The sequence below is a fragment of the Bubalus kerabau genome, chromosome 11 (assembly GCF_029407905.1).
Source record: "Bubalus kerabau isolate K-KA32 ecotype Philippines breed swamp buffalo chromosome 11, PCC_UOA_SB_1v2, whole genome shotgun sequence".
In the NCBI taxonomy this organism is placed as follows: Eukaryota; Metazoa; Chordata; class Mammalia; order Artiodactyla; family Bovidae; genus Bubalus; species Bubalus kerabau.
Window position 1 is genome coordinate 22,005,276 of NC_073634.1, and position 25,042 is coordinate 22,030,317.

Genomic DNA, 25,042 nt, shown 5'->3' on the forward strand with positions numbered 1-25,042 from the left:
CGCCGTGAGCGGGGGCAGACCCAGTGTGGCTGAGGCACTGCAAGCGCACGCCAGTGTTATCTGTTTGCAGCATCCCTCACTCCCTCCCCACAGCGCAGCTGAACAAGTGAGCCTAAATAAAATAAAAAAAAATAGTGTCCTCCACCGTCCCCTTTGTGTCAGGGCGGAAACCAGACACTGAAGAGACCAGCAAACAGAAGAAGCTATAACAGAGGGAAACGCCTTGGAAGCTACAGGCCATAGATTAAAACCCTGTGGTTACTACGGACTACATAGGAAGAGGCCTATAGATCTTGAGAAATATAAGTCGGACCAAGAAACTAGCCAAAAATGAACTGAACCCACAATACTCACAACAAAACCAGAGAAAGACCTAGATATATTTTTACTATTTTTACGATCAATCTTTTTTTTTTAATTTTTTTTTAAATTTTAAGTCCTCTATTGTCCTTTAATTTCCACTTTTATAACCTATAAATTTGCAAAAAAAAAAAAAAGACCCTATTTTTTTTTTCTTCAGCATACTTCATACATATATTTTATAATTTTTGACCGTGTTTTGTTTTTTTTTTCTTTCTCTTCTTTTCTTTAATATTGTATTTTTGAAATTCCAAACACTACTCTAGATTTTTAATTTTAGCCTTTTGGTATATGTTATCAATTTTGTACCTATAGTTTTTTTTATAATTTCTGTGACTTTTTTTTTTCTTTTTTTTTCCCTCTGTTTCTTTCTCTTCTTCTTTTATATAACATTGTATATCTGCAATTCCAAACTCTACTCAAGATTTTTAATTTATGCTTTTTGGTATTTGATATCAATTTTGTACCTGTATTTTCTTTATAATTTTTGTGACATTGTTTTTGTTGGTTTGTTTGTTTTCTCTCTTTATTTTTCTTCTTCTTTTTTTTTAACATTGTATTTTTGAAATTCCAAACTCTACTCTAGATTTTTAATTTTTGCTTTTTGGTATTAGTTATCAATTTTGTACCTGTAGTTTTTTTATAATTTTCACGACCTTGTTTGTTTTTCTTTGTTCGTTTTTTCTCTCTTTCTTTTCCTTCTTCTTTTCATTAACATCGTATTTTTGAAATTCCAAACTCTACTCTAGATTTTTAATTTTTGCTTTTATGTATTTGTTACCAATTTTGTACCTTTAAGAACCCAATCTTCAGGACCCATTTTTCACTAGGGAGCGAGATTACTGGCTTGACTGCTCTCTCTCCCTTTGGACTCTCCATTTTCTCCACCAGGTTGCCTGTATCTCCTCCCTAACCCCTCTCTACTCTACCCAACTCTGTGAATTTCTGTGTGTTCCAGACAGTGGAGAACACTTAGGGAACTGATTACTGGCTGGATCTGTCTCCCTCCTTTTCATTTCCCCCTTTTATCCTTCTGGCCACCTCTGTCTCCTTCCTCCTTCTTCTCTTCTCTGTATAACTCCGTGAACATCTCTGAGAGGTCCAGTTGTGGAGTGCACATAAGGAAGTGACTACTGGCTAGCCCACTCTCTCCACTATTGACTCCACCTCATCTCATTTGGGTCACCTCTAACTCCCTCCTCCCTCTTCTCTTCTCCATGTAACGCTGTGAACCTCTCTGAGTGACCCTCACAGTAGAGAAACTTCTCATCTTTAACGTAGATGTTTTATCAATGGTGCTGTATAGAAGGAGAAGTTTTGAAACTACTGCAAAAATAAGACCGATAACTGGAAGTAGAAGGCTTAAGTCCAAACCCTGACTCCAGGGAACTCCTGACTCCAAGGAACATTAATTGACAGGAGCTCATCAAACGCCTCCATACCGACACTGAAACCAAGCACCACACAAGGGCCAACAAGTTCCAGGGCAAGACATACCAAGCAAACTCTCCAGCAACAAAGGAACACAGCCCTGAGCTTCAAGATACAGGCTGCCCAAAGTCACCCCAAAACCATAGACATCTCATAACTCATTACTGGACATTTCATTACACTCCAGAGAGAAGAAATACAGCTCCATCCACCAGAACATCGATACAAGCTTCCCTAACCAGGAAACCTTGACAAGCCACCTGTACAAACCTACACACAGCGAGGAAATGCCACAATAAAGAGAACTCCACAAACTGCCAGAATACAGAAAGGACACCCCAAACTCAGCAATTTAAACAAGATGAAGAGACAGAGGAATACCCAGCAGATAAAGGAACAGGATAAATGCCCACCAAACCAAACAAAAGAGGAAGAGATAGGGAATCTACCTGATAAAGAATTCCAAATAATGATAGTGAAATTGATCCAAAATCTTGAAATTAAAATGGAATCACAGATAAATAGCCTGGAGGCAAGGATTGAGAAGATGCAAGAAAGGTTTAACAAGGACTTAGAAGAAATAAAAAAGAGTCAATATATAATGAATAATGCAATAAGTGAAATTAAAAACACTCTGGAGGCAACAAATAGTAGAATAACAGAGGCAGAAGATAGGATTAGTGAATTAGAAGATAGAATGGTAGAAATAAATGAATCAGAGAGGATAAAAGAAAAATGAATTAAAAGAAATGAGGACAATCTCAGAGACCTCCAGGACAATATTAAACGCTACAACATTCGAATCATAGGGGTCCCAGAAGAAGAAGACAAAAAGAAAGACCATGAGAAAATACTTGAGGAGATAATAGTTGAAAACTTCCCTAAAATGGGGAAGGAAATAATCACCCAAGTCCAAGAACCCCAGAGAGTCCCAAACAGGATAAACCCAAGGCAAAACACCCCAAGACACATATTAATCAAATTAACAAAGATCAAACACAAATATTAAAAGCAACAAGGGAAAAACAACAAATAACACACAAGGGAATACCCATAAGGATAACAGCTGATCTTTCAATAGAAACTCTTCAAGCCAGGAGGGAATGGCAAGACATACTTAAAATGATGAAAGAAAATAACCTACAGCCCAGATTATTGTACCCAGCAAGGATCTCATTCAAGTATGAAGGAGAAATCAAGAGCTTTTCAGACAAGCAAAAGCTGAGAGAATTCTGCACCACCAAACCAGCTCTCCAACAAATACTAAAGGATATTCTCTAGACAGGAAACACAAAAACGGTGTATAAATTCGAACCCAAAACAATAAAGTAAATGGCAACGGGATCATACTTATCAGTAATTACCTTAAACGTAAATGGGTTGAATGCCCCAACCAAAAGACAAAGACTGGCTGAATGGATACAAAAACAAGACCCCTACATATGTTGTCTACAAGAGACCCACCTCAAAACAGGGGACACATACAGACTGAAAGTGAAGGGCTGAAAAAGATTTTCCATGCAAATAGGGACCAAAAGAAAGCAGGAGTAGCAATACTCATATCAGATAAAATAGACTTTAAAACAAAGGCTGTGAAAAGAGACAAAGAAGGTCACTACATAATGATCAAAGGATCAATCCAAGAAGAAGATATAACAATTATAAATATATATGCACCCAACACGGGAGCACCACAGTATGTAAGACAAATGCTAACAAGTATGAAAGGAGAAATTAACAATAACACAATAATAGTGGGAGACTTTAATACCCCACTCACACCTACGGATAGATCAACTAAACAGAAAATTAACAAGGAAACACAAACTTTAAATGATACAATAGACCAGTTAGACCTAATTGATATCTATAGGACATTTCACCCCAAAACAATGAATTTCACCTTTTTCTCAAGCGCACATGGAACCTTCTCCAGGATAGATCACATCCTGGGCCATAAAGCTAGCCTTGGTAAATTCAAAAACATAGAAATCATTCCAAGCATCTTTTCTGACCACAATGCAGTAAGATTAGATCTCAATTACAGGAGAAAAACTATTAAAAATTCCAACATATGGAGGCTGAACAACACGCTGCTGAATAACCAACAAATCACAGAAGAAATCAAAATTTGCATAGAAACGAATGAAAATGAAAACACAACAACCCAAAACCTGTGAGACACGGTAAAAGCAGTCCTAAGGGGAAAGTTCATAGCAATACAGGCACACCTCAAGAAACAAGAAAAAAGTCAAATAAATAACCTAACTCTACACCTAAAGTAACTAGAAAAGGAAGAAATGAAGAACCCCAGGGTTAGTAGAAGGAAAGAAATCTTAAAACTTAGAGCAGAAATAAATGCAAAAGAAACAAAAGAGATCATAGCAAAGATCAACAAAACCAAAAGCTGGTTTTTTGAAAGGATAAATAAAATTGACAAACCATTAGCCAGACTCATCAAGAAACAAAGGGAGAACAATCAAATCAATAAAATTAGAAATGAAAATGGAGAGATCACAACAGACAACACAGAAATACAAAGGATCATAAGAGAGTACTATCAACAATTATATGCCAATAAAATGGACAACGTGGAAGAAATGGACAAATTCTTAGAAAAGTACAACTTTCCAAAACTCGACCAGGAAGAAATAGAAAATCTTAACAGACCCATCACAAGCACGGAAATTGAAACTGTAATCAAAAATCTTCCAGAAAACAAAAGCCCAGGTCCAGACGGCTTCACAGCTGAATTTACCAAAAATTTAGAGAAGAGCTAACACCTATCCTGCTCAAACTCTTCCAGAAAATTGCAGAGGATGGTAAACTTCCAAACTCATTCTATGAGGCCACCATCACCCTAATACCAAAACCTGACAAAGATCCAACAAAAAAAAGAAAACTACAGGCCAATATCACTGACGAACATAGATGCAAAAATCCTTAACAAAATTCTAGCAGTCAGAATCCAACAACACATTAAAAAGATCATACACCATGACCAAGTGGGCTTTATCCCAGGGATGCAAGGATTCTTCAATATCTGCAAATCAATCAATGTAATACACCACATTAACAAATTGAAAAATAATAACCATATGATTATCTCAATAGATGCAGAGAAAGCCTTTGACAAAATTCAACATCCATTTATGATAAAAACTCTCCAGAAAGCAGGAATAGAAGGAACATACCTCAACATAATAAAAGCTATATATGACAAACCCACAGCAAACATTATCCTCAATGGTGAAAAATTGAAAGCATTTCCTCTAAAGTCAGGAACAAGACAAGGGTGCCCACTTTCACCATTACTATTCAACATAGTTTTGGAAGTTTTGGCCACAGCAATCAGAGCAGAAAAAGAAATAAAAGGAATCCAAATTGGAAAAGAAGAAGTAAAAGTCTCACTATTTGCAGATGACATGATCCTCTACATAGAAAACCCTAAAGACTCCACCAGAAAATTACTAGAACTAATCAATGACTATAGTAAAGTTGCAGGATATAAAATCAACACCCAGAAATCCCTTGCATTCCTATACACTAATAATGAGAAAACAGAAAGAGAAATTAAGGAAACAATTCCATTCACCATTGCAACGGAAAGAATAAAATACTTAGGAATATATCTACCTAAAGAAACTAAAGACCTATATATAGAAAACTATAAAACACTGGTGAAAGAAATCAAAGAGGACACTAACAGATGGAGAAATATACCATGTTCATGGATTGGAAGAATCAATATAGTGAAAATGAGTATACTACCCAAAGCAATTTATAGATTCAATGCAATCCCTATCAAGCTACCAACAGTATTCTTCACAGAGCTAGAACAAATAATTTCACAATTTGTATGGAAATACAAAAACCTCGAATAGCCAAAGCGATCTTGAGAAAGAAGAATGGAACTGGAGGAATCAACCTACCTGACTTTAGGCACTACTTACAAAGCCACAGTTATCAAGACAGTATGGTACTGGCACAAAGACAGAAATATAGATCAATGGAACAAAATAGAAAGCCCAGAGATAAATCCACGCACATATGGACACCTTATCTTTGACAAAGGAGGCAAGAATATACAATGGATTAAAGACAATCTCTTTAACAAGTGGTGCTGGGAAATCTGGTCAACCACTTGTAAAAGAATGAAACTAGAACACTTTCTAACACCATACACAAAAATAAACTCAAAATGGATTAAAGATCTCAACGTAAGACCAGAAACTATAAAACTCCTAGAGGAGAACATAGGCAAAACACTCTCTGACATACATCACAGCAGGATCCTCTATGACCCACCTCCCAGAATATTGGAAATAAAAGCAAATATAAACAAATGGGACCTAATTAAACTTAAAAGCTTCTGCACATCAAAGGAAACTATAAGCAAGGTGAAAAGACAGCCTTCAGAATGGGAGAAGATAATAGCAAATGAAGCAACTGACAAACAACTAATCTCGAGAATATACAAGCAACTCCTACAGCTCAACTCCAGAAAAATAAATGACCCAATCAAAAAATGGGCCAAAGAACTAAATAGACATTTCTCCAAAGAAAACATACAGATGGCTAACAAACACATGAAAAGATGCTCAACATCACCCATTATCAGAGAAATGCAAATCAAAACCACTATGAGGTACCATTTCACACCAGTCAGAATAGCTGCGATCCAAAAGTCTACAAGCAATAAATGCTGGAGAGGGTGTGGAGAAAAGGGAACCCTCTTACACTGTTGGTGGGAATGCAAACTAATACAGCCACTATGGAGAACAGTGTGGAGATTCCTTAAAAAACTGAAAATAGAACTGCCTTATGATCTAGCAATCCCACTGCTGGGCATACACACTGAGGAAACCAGAAGGGAAAGAGACACGTGTACCCCAATGTTCATCGCAGCACAGTTTATAATAGCCAGGACATGGAAGCAACCTAGATGTCCATCAGCAGATGAATGGATAAGAAAGCTATGGTACATATACACAATGGAGTATTACTCAGCCATTAAAAAGAATACATTTGAATCAGTTCTAATGAGATGGATGAAACTGGAGCCTATTATACAGCGTGAAGTAAGCCAGAAAGAAAAACACCAATACAGTATACTAACGCATATATATGGAATTTAGAAAGATGGTAACAATAACCCTGTGTACGAGACAGCAAAAGAGACACTGATGTATAGAACAGTCTTATGGACTCTGTGGGAGAGGGAGAGGGTGGGAAGATTTGGGAGAATGGCATTGAAACATGTAAAATATCATGTATGAAACGAGTTGCCAGTCCAGGTTCGATGCACGATACTGGATGCTTGGGGCTGGTGCACTGGGACGACCCAGGGGGATGGTGTGGGGAGGGAGGAGGATTCAGGATGGGGAGCACATGTATACCTCTGGCAGATTCATTTTGATATTTGGCAAAACTAATACAATTATGTAAAATTTAAAAATAAAATAAAATTAAAAAAAAATAATAAAAAGACAAGGATTAATTTTTTACAAATCAGCATATTTATCCAGCAAATTCCAGATCATGAGGCATATGTTACTAAAAAAAAAAATCTAAATATCAAAGCTCAATAACAGGAAAAAAGTTTGGGAGAAGCAATTAGGAAATGCTTTTCACCTATTTCTAACTCTTATTCTAATCCATGCTCTAACTCCATTAATATTCTTTATACTCAAAGTTCAGAAGAAAGTGAAATTCAAACATAATTACTGTTCTTTATAAATCACATCATTTGTAATAGTTTAAGTGACATGATCTTCAAATATTAATTTACAGTAAAGAACAGTGGTTAATTTTTTAGTTCAAATTCTCAAAATAATCAAAATACAAAAGATGAGAAAAGCATAGAATTGAAAGCAACAGTTAAATGTTAAAAAAAAAAAAAAGTAAAAATATTCAAATGATTAGTGAGCTATTACCTAAGATGTAAAAATTGATCTTGCTTGTTTTGACACGTCCTCAAATCAAATAATTTTAATGTGATTATAAATCAGTTATACATGCAAACTCTACCCAAAAATAATTTTTTAAAGATCCAAGTTAGAAAATGAGTTACACCAAAGCAGGTAAATATTTAAATACATCTTAAATATTGAACTACTATTTTATAAATTCACTCTCAAAGCAGAAAGATGGGATATGAATAGGAGTAAATGGACTAGCAGCAATTTAATTGCTTGTATTTGAAGATCTTTTAAAATTTTTATTTAATTTAATCTTAATATGGTAATTAAGTATTGGCAAGCATTTTCAAAGCTACTAATTAGAGTAAAATAACCCTGGCAGATTTATGAACTCTTTTCTGATACTTCTGGATACTCTAAATATACAGTAAGTTCAGAGGTTCCTGGCATATTATGGCTTTTACTTGAATTTGTATTATGTTAACAATTACAAACCTCTCCAAGACATAAAGGGGTCAAGAGCAGAATCCTGAGAAATACATGATTCAAAAGGATACACACTCACTGCAGGACTGTTTACAATAGCCAGGGCATGTGAGCAGTGTAAATGTCCATCGACAGAGGAATGGATAAAGAAGATGTGGTACAATGGGATATTACTCAGCCATTAAAAAGAATGAAATAATGCCATTTGCAACAACATGGGTGGACCAAGAGTGTCATACTGACATTTAGAAATGACTTCATTCACACGCACTGGGGTTCATATATCCTTTTGGATCACATTTATATAAATGAACTTACAAAACAGAAATCAGACCCACAGAACAAGCTTATGCTTGCCAGGGCAAAGGATAGGGGGAAGGAACAGTTAGGAAGTTTAAGATGGACATGTACACACTGCTGTATTTTAAAAAATGGATAACCAACAAAGACCTACTGTATAGCTCAAGGAACTCTGCTCAATTTCCTATGGCAGCCTGGATAAGGGGGGAACTTGGGGGAGAATGGAAACATGTATACGTATGACTGAATCCCTTCACAGTTCACCTGAAACTATCACAACAGAGGATGAGATGGCTGGATGGCATCACCAATTCGATGGACGTGAGTCTCAGTGAACTCCGGGAGTTGGTGATGGACAGGGAGGACTGGCGTGCCGCGATTCATGGGGTCGAAAAGAGTCGGACACGACTGAGCGACTGATCTGATCTGATGCTCCAATACAAAATAAAAAGTTTAAAATAAAAACGAATAGACTCCTGATTTTTACTACAGTAACTGCTAAATCATGAAAGTTCACTATTACAGTCAGATACCAAAAAACCACTGCAGAAAACAAACAGTACATAATAGTAAGATAGCAAAAACTATCTCTAAATAACATTTCTCTAGGCAATAAAGTGAAAGTGAAAGTCGCTTAGTTGTGTCCGATTCTTTGTGATCCCATAGGCTATACAGTCCATGGAATTCTCCAGGCCAGAATACTAGAATGGGTAGCAGTTCCCTTCTCCAGGGGATCTTCCCAACCCAGGGATCAAACCCAGGCCTCCCACATTGCAGGCAGATTCTTTACCAGCTAAGCCACCAGGTACCACCAAAATACAAATTTGTTCCATATCTAAAGTAATTTTTAATTCATAGGTGTGAATTATTAAAATAATAAACATGCATGACTAAGTTTCTCCCCACCCTATACTGACCTTCCATTTTATGCCTAATGCTAATTTTTAGGAATATTCTTTGCAATATATAAATGCAAAGTACTATAAAATATCATCAACAAACTATTGTTGAAAATGTGTTAATATTTACATTCAAGTATGTGTATAGAGCTGACTTTATCCTCTCAACTACCACTATTTAGAAAAGGAACAGAAACAGCCCTTTCCCATCTTCTCTACTACTCTCTTTAAACTACCTTTTATCACTGTGTATAAATACAGTACGTTCAACGAATTGTCAGTTTGTTTTCTGTTTTTTTTCATTTGTCCCCCAGTCTGGAGACAACTGGTTTACCTGCTGGCTCTCTTCATTTAGTTAATGGGAAACTGGGATCAACCCAGTCAATCTTAAAGGAAAATCAACCCTGAATATTCATTGGAAGGACTGATGCTGAAGCTGAAGCTCCAATATTTTGGCCACCTGATGTGAAAAGCCGACTCACTGGAAAAGACCCTGATGCTGGGAAAGATTGAGGGCAGGAGGAGAAGGGGACGACAGAGGATGAGATGGTTGGATGGCATCACCAACTCAACAGACATGAGTTTGAGCAAACTCTGAGAAACAGAGAAGGACAGGGAAGCCAGGTGTGCTGCGGTCCCTGGGGTCACAGAGTCAGACACAACTGAACGACTGAACACCACCTGGGAATCTGATATACACAGCACACAGGTCTGTTATTAGGTGGGGACCCATGCCAAGTGACTTGGAGATGGACAGTATCACCATCTGTGGGCATAACTTCGGCTGCTGGAGGGGCCCTGAGAAAAGGAATAATTCAACACACTCTGAGAATAAAATAGGGCTATGTTTTATAGTAAATTGTAGCCACGACACAGTGATCTTTTATCTACACAAACTCACTTAAAAGCTTATTTTCTTCTAATTTTTAATTTTATCAAATTTTAGTCTAAATCAGGGGTTGGCAAACTTTTCCATAAAGGGCTAGATAGTAGATATTTTTGGATTTGCAGCCCACACAGTCTCTGTTACAACTATTCAACTCTCTACTTATAACACCAAAGAAGTCATAGACCACGTGTAAATGAAAGAACATAGGTGTGTTCCAATAAAACTTTATTAATAAAACTGGCAGAGGGTTGATTTGGCCCTCAGCCAATAGTTTGCTTTGCTAATCCCTGGGCTAAATTATCTTAGGAAATGTAAATTTTTTTAATTCCAAATTAAAAAGGAACAACAACAGAAACACAGGTCCTTGTTATTTAAAGAGCACCAAATTCAAGTAATTATACCAGAACAATTCCTTCTAGGCTTTATTGCCTGTATAAACTAGAAAACTTCAGAATAATCTAATAGTAGCTGTCTAAATAAAAATAAATGTTTCTTAAAGTCAGTTTTGGTCAAGATTAAATGAAAAACTAATACTGGGCATTTTTGCATGTAAAAGAGAAATAAAATAGATTGACTGTTAGTCATAATACAAGCTAAGTGAGGCATACAGACAGATGGAGCAATGCATCTGTGAAAGAAAAATACACACAAAAAAGATTATCTATCATCCAAGCCCTAGCTCCTCCTCATTCTTAAGCAGTTATCTCTCCAACACCAAAAGCAATAAATTAGGGTAGTATGATTCTTTTTACAATGGAGTCACCGATTACTAATATCTCAGAAGCTTTCAGAATAAACTTCTTTGGGATAGACTGAAGCAATTATACCGGGTTGGTCAAAGACTGTGTCTTACAGAAAACCCTGAATGAACTCTTTGGACAACCCAATACATTTTTGCTGGTGGTGCCAGCGATACACTAGAACTCTCAACAGTTTCGTGCAACATGGACAACAGAAAAGATACTGTATACACTCCCATCTTCTCAGGCCTAGGCTTTGAATAAGAAACCTAACACATGACTTGTAATTGACAAACACTGGATTCCGAAGCAGGAAGAACATCCATTCTAGGCAGGCAAACACTAATGTCTTTACAATGTGAGATAACTCCAGATGACAACCACTACTAAATTAGTTTAATCTCTTAAATTACTAATGTAGAGACAGCTGGTGTACTTCAACCTGTTATTGTACTCCTGTAAACAGCCACTGAAATTCAACGACCTGTGAATCTACTTGATAGAAGCAGAAGACTGGCCCCCGCCCCAAAAAATCCTTGACAGAACAATAATTCAAAGCACAAATCCAAATCCTCTGAGATTCCATCCTCTTTATTGTGAAGTTTCAATTTAACAAATGTGTATTGACAAATTAGGTGCAATGCTGGGGAAACAATGTGAGTGAGTCCTCGCAAAGACTGCACTCCTTCCCAAGGAGAGACTTAAGCAACTGATCACCACAGAGTATGGTACTTAGACAGCAGGAGTATGTGTACCCTCAGCTCAAATGTGACACAACAGGCAACTCACAAAGAATACAGTCAATAAAGCAAACCATTATCTGCCTACTGGATCAGTATATATAAGAAGAATAATAATAACCATCATCCGTTGGGGGTTTGGGGAAATGGCCACTCGACTTATGCTATTACTGGGTAACATTTATGTAGGACACTTTGAAAAGATGTTGCTTAAAACTGTATTTTTGACCTAAAAATTCCACTGGTTTTGGTGAATGGGGAGACTATAATTTCACTATAGTCAGAAGAAATATATAAGGAATAAATTCACCTTCAGGAAAAACGGTGAGTTCAGTCTGATAAGATAAATTCCTGATACCCACAAGATATTCAGGGAGAAATGTCTAGTAAACAGCTGGACATATAACTAGCATTTACTCAGGATATATACACATCATAATTTCACTTAATCCCTCCAAAATTCAAAGGGGTATGTACCCAGGGGCAGGACCAGGATTCAATCAGAGCTCTTAACCCAAAGTTCTTAATCAATATGCTATTCAGCCTCAATGTGTTTGGCACCTGGCAGAAAGATCCAAGAATTTTTTTTACTATTTCTTCATCAGAAATTTATTGAGGACCTAATGTGGGACATAGGAATAAGTTAGATAAAGTTACATTTTCTATCCACAGGGAACCATAACGGAGACAGACATGAAAACAAAAAATTACAATATGGCATCATGGTACTAACAGCAACAGTTAAGAGGAATAATACTAACCCCAGAAGGAGAGGACTGTCAATTTTGCATTGGAGTAAGAGTCATCAAGAAAAGGTCTAAGAAAGGAAGATAATGCCTGACCATTATTTTGAATAATGAGTTAAAAAAAAAAAAGAAGAAAAGAAATCTCCCAAGAGGACAGTGGAAGCAGGAAAGGAAGGAAGGTCACTCCAGAAAAAGGCAGTAGCATAAATGGTCACGCCACAGCCCAACACAACATAGTCAGTTCAAAGAAATGCATGCACGCCACCAAACCCACTAACAGTGCCCTTCAACCATTCCGATCTCTACTCCCAACTCCTGGTTTTCTAGATACTGAATAGGATAAAGGAAATAAAGTCTCTGACTCTATTAATTGAAACTCTAGAATTGATGCTTTTGAACTGAGGTGTTGGAGAAGACTTTTGAGAGTCCCTTGGACTGCAAGGAGATCAAACCAGTTCATCCTAAAGGAAATCAACCCTAAATATTCATTGGAAGGACTGATGCTGAAGCTTAAGCTCCAATACTTTGGCCTCCTGATGCAAAGAACTGACTCACTGGAAAAGACCCTGATGCTGGGAAAGATTGAAGGCAAGAGGAGAAGGGGACAACAGAGGATGAGATGGTTGGATGGCATCACCAACTCGATGGACATGACTTTGAGCAAGCTTCGGGAGTTGCGGATGGACAGGGAAGGCTGGTGTGCTGCAGTTCATTGGGTTGCAAAGAGTAGGACACGACTGAGGGACTGAACTGAACTGACTTAAGTCTCATTAGCCAAGGAGAAGATGTACTCTTCCAACATCCCCTCCTAACAGAGAGCTGAAGAGGGGCAGGACAACCTGCCCAGCCCACCAGAAGAAGCAAGTGACAAGGTGACTACCACATTGGAAACAGCTCCCCATAGCATTGCTAGCAACTGCCTCAACCAAGCTTTTCCTTTTCTTGATGGAATTTGTTACTACCTGAAGTTACAATGTCTAGTCACACTTTTCTTTGTTTAGTGCCTGTCTCCCTTGTTAGAATATAATCTCCAAGAGGCCAGAGGCCTTACGTGTTTTATTCACCACTGTATCTTCAACAGTGCCTGGCACAAGAAAGATACTCTGCAAATGTTTACTGAATGAGTAGTTTTATCTTATCCAACATGTAACAGATTAACTTTAAAAACTAAATCAACATTTTCACTTTCAGAAGATACTCAGAAATTTATTTAATATTTATGAATAGCTTCTCTAAAGCCACTAATTTTCTTTCACTGTAGCAAATGTTTCAAACAAAGTATGCGTCCAAAATGAAAACCTAAACTCTGCTCTATTCACACTCATATTTTATTACAGTCTCTCTGTACCAAAAGGAAACAAGCTGGCAATTATGGATAAAGTACTACAAATTGATGCTCTGTTTCAATGAAATGTGCTTAAGGGAATAATGAAGAAGTCCAAGTCTTTGATAGATATAAAACATATCTAAGGTAAAAAGAAAAAAAGTGACCAATGTTATTAGAAAACAAGTAATGCATGATATCTACAAAAGGGTCACCAATCCTTGGTGAGTCAGTCGGTAAAGAATCCATCTACATTGCCGGAGACTGCCTACAATGCAAGAGACGCAGCTCGATCCCTGGATCAGGAAGATCCCCTAGAGAAGGAAATGACAATCCACTCCAGGGAAATATAACTTGCTAGGGAAATCCCATGGACAGAGGAGCATAGCAGGCTACAGTCCATGGGGTCACAAAAGAGCTGGACACGAATGAGCAACTAAACCACCAAATGTGATAGCCAATCCACAGAGATCAGGCCTTGCCAAAACTGCATGTTATATAAAAGGCCCAGAAAGGCAGTATCTTGGAATCTGTTTCGCCACTGGCCATTTCACTTTAAAGTTCCTTTGAGCCACCGATCACTATTTTCAGAATCCTTGATAGGTTTCAGGCTCCTTGTGTCACAAATGGAATGGCTTTTTGCCATCCTTTTAAGCTTCATAATGATGGCGGGAACTAGTGCCACAAGCTTGGTGATGCCATTATTAGCCTAATTAAAGGTTTTGACACAAATAGCAGATCAGGACTCAAGAAGCAACTTCACATGTCCAAATACTGTGGGGGAAAAAAAATTTACTGTTCCTATGAATCTATTTCAAGGCTAATAAAAGTTCAAATAAGACCTAAACGTTGCCTTGTCAAATCCATTTCTCAACATAAATACCATGTAAAATCACACAATGAATCCACTCAAACCCTTTTTAAATGGGAGTTAGAAAAAGAAGCATTTAAACTACTCTAGGGATACATTTATTTTCCTCGCCTAAATGTTAACACAAATAAATGGAGGAATTACATGTAACCCCTAAAAGTAGATAGGCAGAAATTACCAACCATGCTATGACTTTTTAACTAAGCATTTTATTTAATCACACCTGCATAAAAGGACAATTTAAAGGGTACAATTTTAATTTGAGATATAAAATACTGTTCCTCATTAAAGCAAACTTTATCCAGGGCTGTATACTCAAACAAATGTTTTGGTTTGGGGAATGTATGGGTGGGGATTTTTTGTTTGGTGGGTGCTGTTTTCTTCAGAGTTGTCGCTAGAAGTCACTAAACACTTTAACCAATACCACCATTTCTAAAAAATGTTTTGCTCCACGTATCTGGCAATTTTTGCAAAGTCTGTTTATAAACTATGTCTTTTCAGCGTACAAATAACATTAAACTAAGAAAATGTGCATATACTCATAGGCCAAAGACAATATAATGAATGGACTAAATAGTAAGATTCTTTTTGGTTTGTATTACCTCTCATTGGTAGTTCCACATCCCAGAACTGCCACGCTCTTTCCTAGATTCTATCAGAGTCTGATCAATGAGATCTATTTCTCTGATAAGCAGTCTTTAGAAAGAATAAATCAGACTTAGTCAAAGACAGAATTTTTATAACTCAAGATGTAACGGCCAGTTTGATGTAATTTGCATTACCATGTTTTCACTATCGTGAATTTAAAAGGTACAATCCATTTAGAAAATGAATCCCTTTGCCCAACCATTCAAGTTTAAAACAAAGCCAACACTTCTTCATATAGAAACATAAAGGTGGCAAGATACAAGGTCTCAATTTATCAAAGAAAAATGAAATGCCCATAAGACCAACAGGAAATGTATCTCACTTAATAGTTAAGGTTTATAATGAAGTTTAATCAAGTGAAATTAACAGCACCACTTATGAAAAATGAAAAGCAGAAAACAAAAAGCTTCGTACCAAAAGTCAAAGATTCAAATATCCTCGAGTTGTTTTCACCAGTCAGTAATAGTCTAGTCTGCCAAATACTAGGCCAAATGGGTAATGTCATGGAACTGCCTGTAACATCCTCTCATTCCAACTTTACTCATAAATCAGGAGAAAATGATTTAAATGTCAACCTCTGCTTTTAGGCTCCGTATAGTTCAACTACCTCTAAAAGCACCCCATTTCTTACTATATCTCACAAGGGCTAAGCAAAAACAAGAGAGCAGTATCATTCAGTTGCCCACCAGCCAAATATAAATAGCCTCTATTAACATTTTGAGGTACTGAAATGGTCACCTGCTAAAGCTTTTCCTTCAGACATTCTCTTTTATTCTCCCTCTCTTCCTTCTTTTTACCTCCCTCCTAAACATTTCAGCACTGAGTTGTCCAGATAACCATCATACCCTCACCCCAAGAAAACACCTCTCGGAAGGAGCAGAGTACACTGGCAGTCTTGAACACAATCCTTCAGCTCTCTGGTGAAGACCCCGCGCACGCCCTGCTCCTGCACACGCGGGTCCTGCCCGCCTCTGCTGGCCTCACGGAAGCCGCTTCCAGCGTGTTCGTGTCACCCACACAACACCACTTACTGTGCCGGGCATGTGGCTTCTCTCGTTCTTCCCGTTCTGAGAGCTGCTGTTCTTGAGTTTCTTTTTCTTTTTGGCTGTTTCTTTGTGCTCTTTCTGTTTGTTTTGCACTTCGATGAGAACAGAAATAAAGCTGTTCTTCACTTCTTTCTCAAACTCCAGTTCGTCTCGCAGGGCCAGCTGCTGCACCAGCTCTTCGGAGTACTCCTTGATGGCCGTCTCGATTTCCTCCAGCAGCTCATTTAATTCAGACACCGACAGCCTTTTCACCCCTGTGACCGAAAAGCAAAGCAGAGCGGACACGAAGACCAAAATGTTTCAAGGCAGCACAGCAAAGTGTTTCTTGCCAAAGAGCAAAAACATCATATTCTGAGCAATTAAACGGTTTGTGGTTGTCTCAGACTCCTGGTGGGCAGGTCTGAGTAGAGGTAGGTGGGGAAAGTTACTTCTCAAATGGCTGAGAAGAAAAGTATAACAAAATTTTTTACTTGTCTAAAATCAATGGTTCCATGAACAGTACTTCAGTCCAGACTTAATAAGCTTGTGCAAGGAAAAGAACACGAAAGCAGAGAGAGAGTACAGGAAATCACTGTACTGAAAAGAAATCACAGGCCATTGAGCAGGGTTCTGGGGCACTTCTGAAGAGATGAAAAGTCCAATTCAAAGAATTAAGCTAAATACATACTTAAACATACATGCCCCAGTGTGTGAATCTTACTGAGAATTGGGAAGATGAAGGGCAGACGATTTCCTGAAGCCCCTTTTCAGGTTTTTCTCAGCACTTCCCTTTATTCTCAGGAAGTAGTAGAGAAATAGGACATTGTTGAAGCCCTACCTCCCAGCACCTCAGAATATGACTGTATTTGGAGACTGCATCTTGAAAGAGATAATGAAGTTAAAATTAAGCCATTTAAAATTATGCCACATCCTAATCCAATGTGACTGATGCCCTTAAAAATGAGAAGATGAGGACACAGATACACCACAGGGAAGTCCATGTGAGGACAGAGGAAGAGGCCTCAGAAGAAATCAGATCTGCTAACACCTCAGTCTCAGACTTCTAGCCTCCAGAACTGGCAAGAAGCAAATTTCTGTGGTTTAAGCCACCCAGCCTGTGGTATTTTGCTACAGCAGCCCAAACGGACAAATACAGGATTCAAAGGTAAATATGACACAGTCCCTAAGCAAAGATAAACAAATGCCCTGAGTACCACCGGAGGAAGAGTATGCAAGCCAGCCTGTGAGAACCAGAGGTTCCTGAAGGTGGTCACACGCTATGGCTGAGGTACACGAAAGCACAGACAGCACCAACGTAAGTAAGGTTTCTTACTCTCTTCATAACTGCTTGTGCTAGACCTCTTAAGAGTTTGAATTTCCTGGGAAAGCATTGAAAGCCGATCTGACTGGGTAGGCGTTTCATCGTCTTCTGGGTCTGGTGATTCCTGCATCATTTCTTCAATTTCTTCAATCACCTTCCAAAATATACAAACCACTGTTAGTCAAACACACATAGGTAAAACGGTCCATCTGTAACACGATGCTCAACTGCAGCAACCAGAGTAGAAGTCCCCTAATTCTATATTAACCAGCAGTGCGCAGGAGTCGGTTGTCTGAATAATCAAAGGTTTGTAAGAGTACACCAGGTTTATAAAAAAAAAAAATTATAATATACTAAACACAAAAGTAAACAGCACATGATTTAAGACACTCATCACATATCAGTTGGCCCTATCAGATCTTGTAATCTCTGAGTTGCTGCTAAAAATACATGTGTAGGACTTCCCTGGTGGTTCTGTGGTTAAGAATCCACCTGCCAATGCAGGGGACATGTGTTCAATCCCTGGTCTGGGAAGATCCCACATGATGAGGGGCAACAAAGCCCATGAACCACCACTACTGAACCTGAACTGCAGAGTCTGATCCACACAAGGGAAGTCAACACAACGAGAAGCCCGAGTGCCACAACTTGAGAGTAACCCCACTCGCCGCAGCTAGAGAAGGTCAGCACACAGCAAGGAAGACCCAGAGCAGCCATGAATAAATAAATATTAAACACACACACACACGCATAATCTACTTGAGACGTGCCAGAACTGGATCACAGTTACAGTTAAAGCAAGTGACAGAGAATTTACCGTATGCCACATCCAAGTACTCAATCTCAAGCTATTTAATAAAATTGACATAAAATTTACAAAATACAAAAGTGTAAAACCTTTACACATAAAGCAAGAAATTCTTGCTTTGGCAGGAAAGTTTTCCTTTAACAACAGAAAAAGAATTTCATATATTAATTCAAGGGAAGATAGAGGGATATCTAGGGACTTCTCTGATGGTCTAGTGGTTAGGACTCCATGCTTCCACTGCAAGGGGCAAGGGTTTGATCCCTGATGGAGGAGCTAAGATCCTGCATGCCACGTGGCCAAAACAAATGTTTGCCAATATAAAAGAAAAAAACAAACTTATGGTTACCAAGGGGAAGGGGAGGTAGGATAAATTAATAGTGTGGAATTAACAGATGCACACTATCATATATGGAGAAGGCGATGGCACCCCACTCCAGTGCTCTTGCCTGGAAAATCCCATGAACGGGGGAGCCTGGTAGGCTGCAGTCCATGGGGTCGCTAAGAGTCAGACACGACTAAGCAACTTCCCTTTCACTTTTCACTTTCATGCATTGGAGAAGGAAATGGCAACTCACTCCAGTGTTCTTGCCTGGAGAATCCCAGGGATGGGGGAGCCTGGTGGGCTGCTGTCTATGGGGTCACACCGAGTTGGACACGACTGAAGTGACTTAGCAACAACAACATCATATATATAAACAAGATAAAGATTCACTGTATAGCACGGGGAACTATATGCAATATAATGTTATATAATATATATACACTATAATAGGTTATAACAAATCTAAACAATAAAGATATATACATACATTATGTATAAACAAATCACTTTGCTGTATATCTGAAACTAGCACAATATTGTAAATCAACCAGACTTCAATAAAAATAACTTTAAAAAAAACAGGCCTAAGAGTTTTTTAAAAAAACTATTAGGGAAAAAATACAATATGAAGCAAGTTTAACCCTTTTAGCACCAAGGAAAAATAGAAGCAAACCTGAAGGAGAGGGGATTACACTAATTTAGTAAGAAGAGTTTCCAAAATAGGCATTTTTAAACACAAAAACAAGACACTGAAAGAGGCAAAGAATCTGTTTCTGTCAGTCAAAAGCAGGGATAGCTCGGTTTTCAGGCACAGAACTGAGAAGGCGATGCACTCTCAGGGTCACACCTCTCCCCAGAGAATCAGGGTCTTCCTGCACTCAGTCGTCTAACTTACTATCCTGCTTTTTAAGCACTCTCTTCAAGCCTAGGATGATCCAACCACAAATATGATGGAGCATCAAGATGACACATTTTTAACATGCCCCTCCCAATCTTGTCATCATACATCTCTTTACTGACCTCATCTTTCCAACCTAAAAATACAGAACTCACAGTTTCAGTAGCCGTGGAATATGATTTCAGGAAGAAGTTCGTGCACCACAGTTTGACAATACAGCAGAAGTGGGAAGAGTATTCAGAAAATGAGAAAGCTGATTCAACAGGTTTTAAATGAATACAGGGCTGACATTATTAGAGCATTCCACAGGAATAATGCTCACTTCTTTCCTGGGTATACAATACGGACTTCTAGTAAGTGCTAATGACTTCTCCATAGGTTTTAGAGAAACTAGGTAATTTCTGCACAGATATAGTTTTCCCATGTCTGCTCAAATCTAAAGAAAGAGGAAAAATTATAGTATTTTTTCTGATTCCAGTGGAAGCAACAGCCTTCTTTTAAAGTAACCTGCTATACTGTTTTAACAGTGCTTATCTTGGAAAACTGCATATACTGAAAGATGTTCCCAACTAACATAATCCATCTGCTTCGGATTACATATACTTTCTTCTTTCCTCAGAAGCTGTTTAGCCTCTATTACCAGAAAACACAGGGAAAATAAGTCAGTTCCAACAACCCGTCACTTAATGGCCACACTAAGAAATGGCTATGCAGCTGAGGTTCCCTTTCCTTGATGGAGGGGACTCTCCTTTGTACCTGGTCTGCAGTGAAGAGGGGCTCGTCGTTAACGCAGGAGACGATGATTGAATGCATATCCAGCTGTTCTCTCAGCTCCTCATCATCTGAGGTATCAAAGAGCAAGCTGTCACTCATCTAAAGACAAAAACGAGCCACTGTTAAAAGAAGGGCCTCTGATCACAACAAAGTCAAAGTGTCTGGGTCCAGAGGGCTGCCGAGGGAGCATCTGTTGAGAGGTTCAAAAGGCAGAGCTCGTTACAGTTACTCTGTACCAGGCAGTATGAGAGGTACATTGCACAGCCACCTCGGACAGAAAGGAGAGTAATGCAGAATAAACATGAAATTCATAGGGGGCTGCACACATTCCCTTTTGCCCAAACGGACATATACTTCGTTGCTTATTTCATGGGGAAGAGGGTCCAGGAAGTACAAAAACATCTGGTATTCTACAGCAATTTGTAGGGAATTACAACAAACGGGAGTGGGGGGACAGACAGGGTTAGCAGCAAATGTTAATTAATTAATGATCTAATAGGAAGATCGGTATATGTCAAAATTCCACAGAAAACAAAGTGTGTTACTTGCAGACTAACTTCTAATACAGTGAAAGATAAGCAATCAAATTCTTGGCAGAAGGGAACTGTCTACAAGGGTTATACTTAGCTGTTCCAGTAGAACCCTCTCTTCTTCCAAAAAAGTTTCCAGCTTCCAAAAATATCTTTAACTCTCACTGTCCTGGAGATCTTCCCTTTGCCTCACTACCATTTTTCTCCCCACTCTATGCCCCAGGATACTGACCTTTATGGACTACATCAAAGGATACCCTTGGCTCTCGATTCCCTAGTGGCCTAACACACTAGCAGATACTAGCAGGAGCTGGAAGGTGGGGCAGGGGTCGGGGGAGAAGTCTGGGCATGTATTCTGCTGTCTGTCCCCACCAGACTCCAAAGGCTGCGGCACCTGTCGAGCTGATCTCACCTGCATGGCTACTCTCCACAGGTCCCGGTAGCTTGTTCCCCTCCTGACCTCTCTTCATGCCTAAGGCTCATGCTAAAGGGCTGCTTGCTATTGGCATCCCCAGGGTATCTGACCATGTCTAGCTCATTTGGCGTCCTCTACCCTCCCACGCCAATATCAACAGTCCCTATAATAATGGCCTCGAGTTTACTAACTGTAAAGGCCAAACGTGGAAAACCCAGCAGCTTAAAATGGACAAGCAATCATCTATCTATCATGAACCCATCATGACATGACCATTCAGACGATGAATAAAACTGAAATTAGAACTCTATTTGTCCGAAGCAGTGGAAACTGAGTTTTCAGAGAACAGATGGGCAAGGAATTATGTAAGAGGCAATCATGTATTTTTTATTTTATTATTTATTTTTGGCTACCCTGGGTCTTCATGGCTACACACGGGCTTTCTCTAGTTGCAGCGAGCAGGGACTACTCTCTAGCTGTGGTGGGCGGGCTTCTCGTTGCAGCGGCTTCTCCTGTTACAGAGCACAAGCTCTAGAGACTGGGCTCCCACAGTGTGGAGAATGGACTCAGCCGGTCCACAGCATGGGGAATCTTCCCAGACCGGGGATCAAACCTGTGGTCACTGCATTGGCAGGCAGACTCTTCACCACTCACTGGACCGCCAGGGAAGTCCACAGTCATGTATTTCTAACAGATAGTATATAATTTAAAACAATAGTATTTTACTTGGGAAAATTATTTATATAATATATACACACACATAAGTATATACATATGCATATATATATATAATTGTATATATGTGTATATATATAAATATATTATATATATATAAAATTGAAGACACAATTGGATGGATGTAGGTCTCTGCTACCTTGGTAGTTTCTCACAGGTCTCACATTTAATGGTCAACACACACCACAGAGTAAAAAAAAACCTGCAGGTGAGAAATACAAGGGAAAAAAACACCAGGGTGCTGCCTCTCGTCACATTAGGCTGGGGAGGAGCCACAGCAGCCCTCCCGCTGTCTGCCACCGCGTCCACGAGGCCATGCTGCACTGCAGTGATGACACCTCGTTGGCTTTCTCACTGAACCATCAGGCTGGGAAGTTCTCCAAGAATTTACCTCTCATGTAACCTTTCTCAGAAAGCTACTCCAGAACGTGCTCCATTAAAACCAGGAGGAAAACCAAAAAGGAAGCAGACACTGGCTCTAACCCAACAAAGAGGTGAAGGGGATTCTTGTAATGACAGTGAAGTAAAGAGCCCAGAATGATGGCTATAGAGCTAAACCAGACAGTAACCAGTTCAGATTAGAATTGTTACTGCAGAAGGAAACAAGAAAAACACAGGAGAAAGAAAAGAGAGACTGATAGGTTGCCCAGTGTGTTTCATTTACTAAAGTGAGCTTTATGGCTCTGCTGCTGCTGCTGCTAAGTTGCTTCAGTCGTGTCCGATTCTGTGCGACCCCACAGACGGCAGCCCACCAGGCTCCTCTGTCCCTGGGATTCTCCGGGCAAAAACACTGGAGTGGGTTGCCATTTCCTTCTCCAGTGCATGAAAGTGAAAAGTGAAAGTGAAGTCGCTCGGTCGTGTCCGACTCTTAGAGATCCCATGGACTGCAGCCTACCAGGCTCCTCCGTCCATGGGATTTTCCAGGCAAGAGTACTGGAGTGGGGTGCCATTGCCTTCTCCATGAATTAGTGAGCTAATGATAACCTAAATTAACCACAAAAAGGCAATTATTATGACCCGAAGGAAAAAAATTACAAGAGGAAATGCCATCATAAAATGTACTTAAATGTGAACTTTAAATAGTCAATACAAATGATGAAAATGCAACGAAATATTTTGACATAATTATATTGAGAAGATGAGGGAAAACCAAAGTTTTTGTGAGGATTATGGGTGGAGGGAGGGAGGACTCAGAGACTGCTAAACCCTCATCCTCTGGGTTGAAAGTCAATGGATAAAGTCTAAAGTTGAAGAATAAAATTAAGTAACATGACAGGAGAATGTTATCTGCTAGAAGAAACAGTTGAAGTAGCTGAAAGTGGCTGCTACCGGTAAGTGGAAATCAAGGATAAGGTAAGTAGGGGAGAGACTGCTTTTTCATGTTAAGTTCTGTAGCTTTAGTTTACTTTTTTAAACTAAGTTATCCTGTTAATAAGAAAGGAGAAAGGTCAAGAGATCTCGCTCTTGATGAGAGAGGATGTTTAATTTCAAGATTGTAGAAGGACAGATGAAACGGGCCACATAAGGATGTACGATGATGCAGAGTAAACGTAAAAATTACATTCACTGATCCTAAAGTTTCAACACTCTCCTCCCCTCAAATCACGGTTCTGTGCTGTAACTCGAGGGCCATAGTTCTGTCTTATTTTTTCCCCTTAATAGACAATAGAAAGTTTTTGAATTAGTCCTAAATAACACATTATTATCTTCTATTTCTACTCTTGAACATACAAAGATGCTTTAAACAAAGTCCCTGTTTCTAAAGAAACACGCATGGTAGGAGAAAGAATATGGCTCAGGAGATATTCCTAAGGCAAAACAATTTAGAAGCATTCTATCACATAAGCAGGATCAAGAATGGCACTGGATTTAGAACAGGTTTGCAGCTACTGCCAAAATACATGAGTGATACCAATAAGCCATTAGAATAAATTTCCATGACAACAGAAATAATAATCCCAGACCATCTTTCCAGAGAGGGAGCCAAGCCCATTCCGCACAGAGATGGCATATGCTAAGAACTGGAATCCCTTTCAGGCTTTGAAAACTAAGCTTGGCTGTCATGGGCCTCACTCTTCACGCTCCCGTTAGGTATCGATGTGCCCTCTCTTTGCCAAGCATTCCCATCACTCCTCTCTGTGCCACGTTTAGATACAGAGCCGTGGTTCTGTTTCCCTGTACGAAACAGAAGCTGCCTCAAATGGAAAAAATGTGCCCCTGTAAGAATTTGGAACATACCAGTTGCCTTCCTCTAGAAAAGACCTATCACATTTAGAAGTGTCCCATCTTGAACATCAATTTAAAAAAAAAAATTAAAAACTGTAATCTAGGGAGCTGTAGTTTCCTGTTTGTCTCATCCTAACGCAAAAGAAATCTCTTTCCCCTTTGTCAAAAAAAATTTCATACAGACTCTGTTTTACAGTTGAAATAATCTAAAGAATGGTTTCAAAAGATAAATTTTGCATAACTCAGTTATGGAAATAATAGAGCACACAGTTGACAATTTCCCAGGTTAAAAACATTAATTACATGCTACTTAATAGAATAACATGGTTGCTTTCTACATAGTTCCTTGCTGTGCATTTGTTCTTCAGGAAATTAATATGTGCTACTCATTCCCAAGAACTAGACTTCTCATCTTAGTTGTATTCATCACCTGCGTAATCATGTGAAGATAGACAGATGTTAAGACTTCCCTGGTGGTACAATGGTTAAGAATCCGATTGCCAATGCAGAAGACACAGGTTCAATCCTTGGTCAGGGATGATCCAACATGCCATGGGGCAACTAAGCTGTCAGCAACAAAGACCCAGTGCAGACAAAAATTAATAAAATTAATTTTTAAAAAAGATACTCAGA

The 25,042-nt window shown here is 38.9% G+C and overlaps 1 protein-coding gene across 5 annotated transcripts in view; it reads right to left on the minus strand.

Moving 5' to 3' along the window:
• The window catches only part of FEZ2 (fasciculation and elongation protein zeta 2), a 59,465-nt gene that overhangs the window by 21,428 nt on the left and 12,995 nt on the right, over positions 1-25,042 (minus strand). For all 5 annotated transcript variants that reach the window (XM_055539798.1, XM_055539799.1, XM_055539794.1 and 2 more), the window contains exons 3-5: positions 20,486-20,602; positions 17,714-17,855; positions 16,387-16,655 (exon numbers count right to left, since the gene is read on the minus strand). In XM_055539798.1, coding sequence (XP_055395773.1) covers positions 16,387-16,655; positions 17,714-17,855; positions 20,486-20,602 — 528 coding nt within the window. The remainder of the gene's footprint in view (positions 1-16,386; positions 16,656-17,713; positions 17,856-20,485; positions 20,603-25,042) is intronic.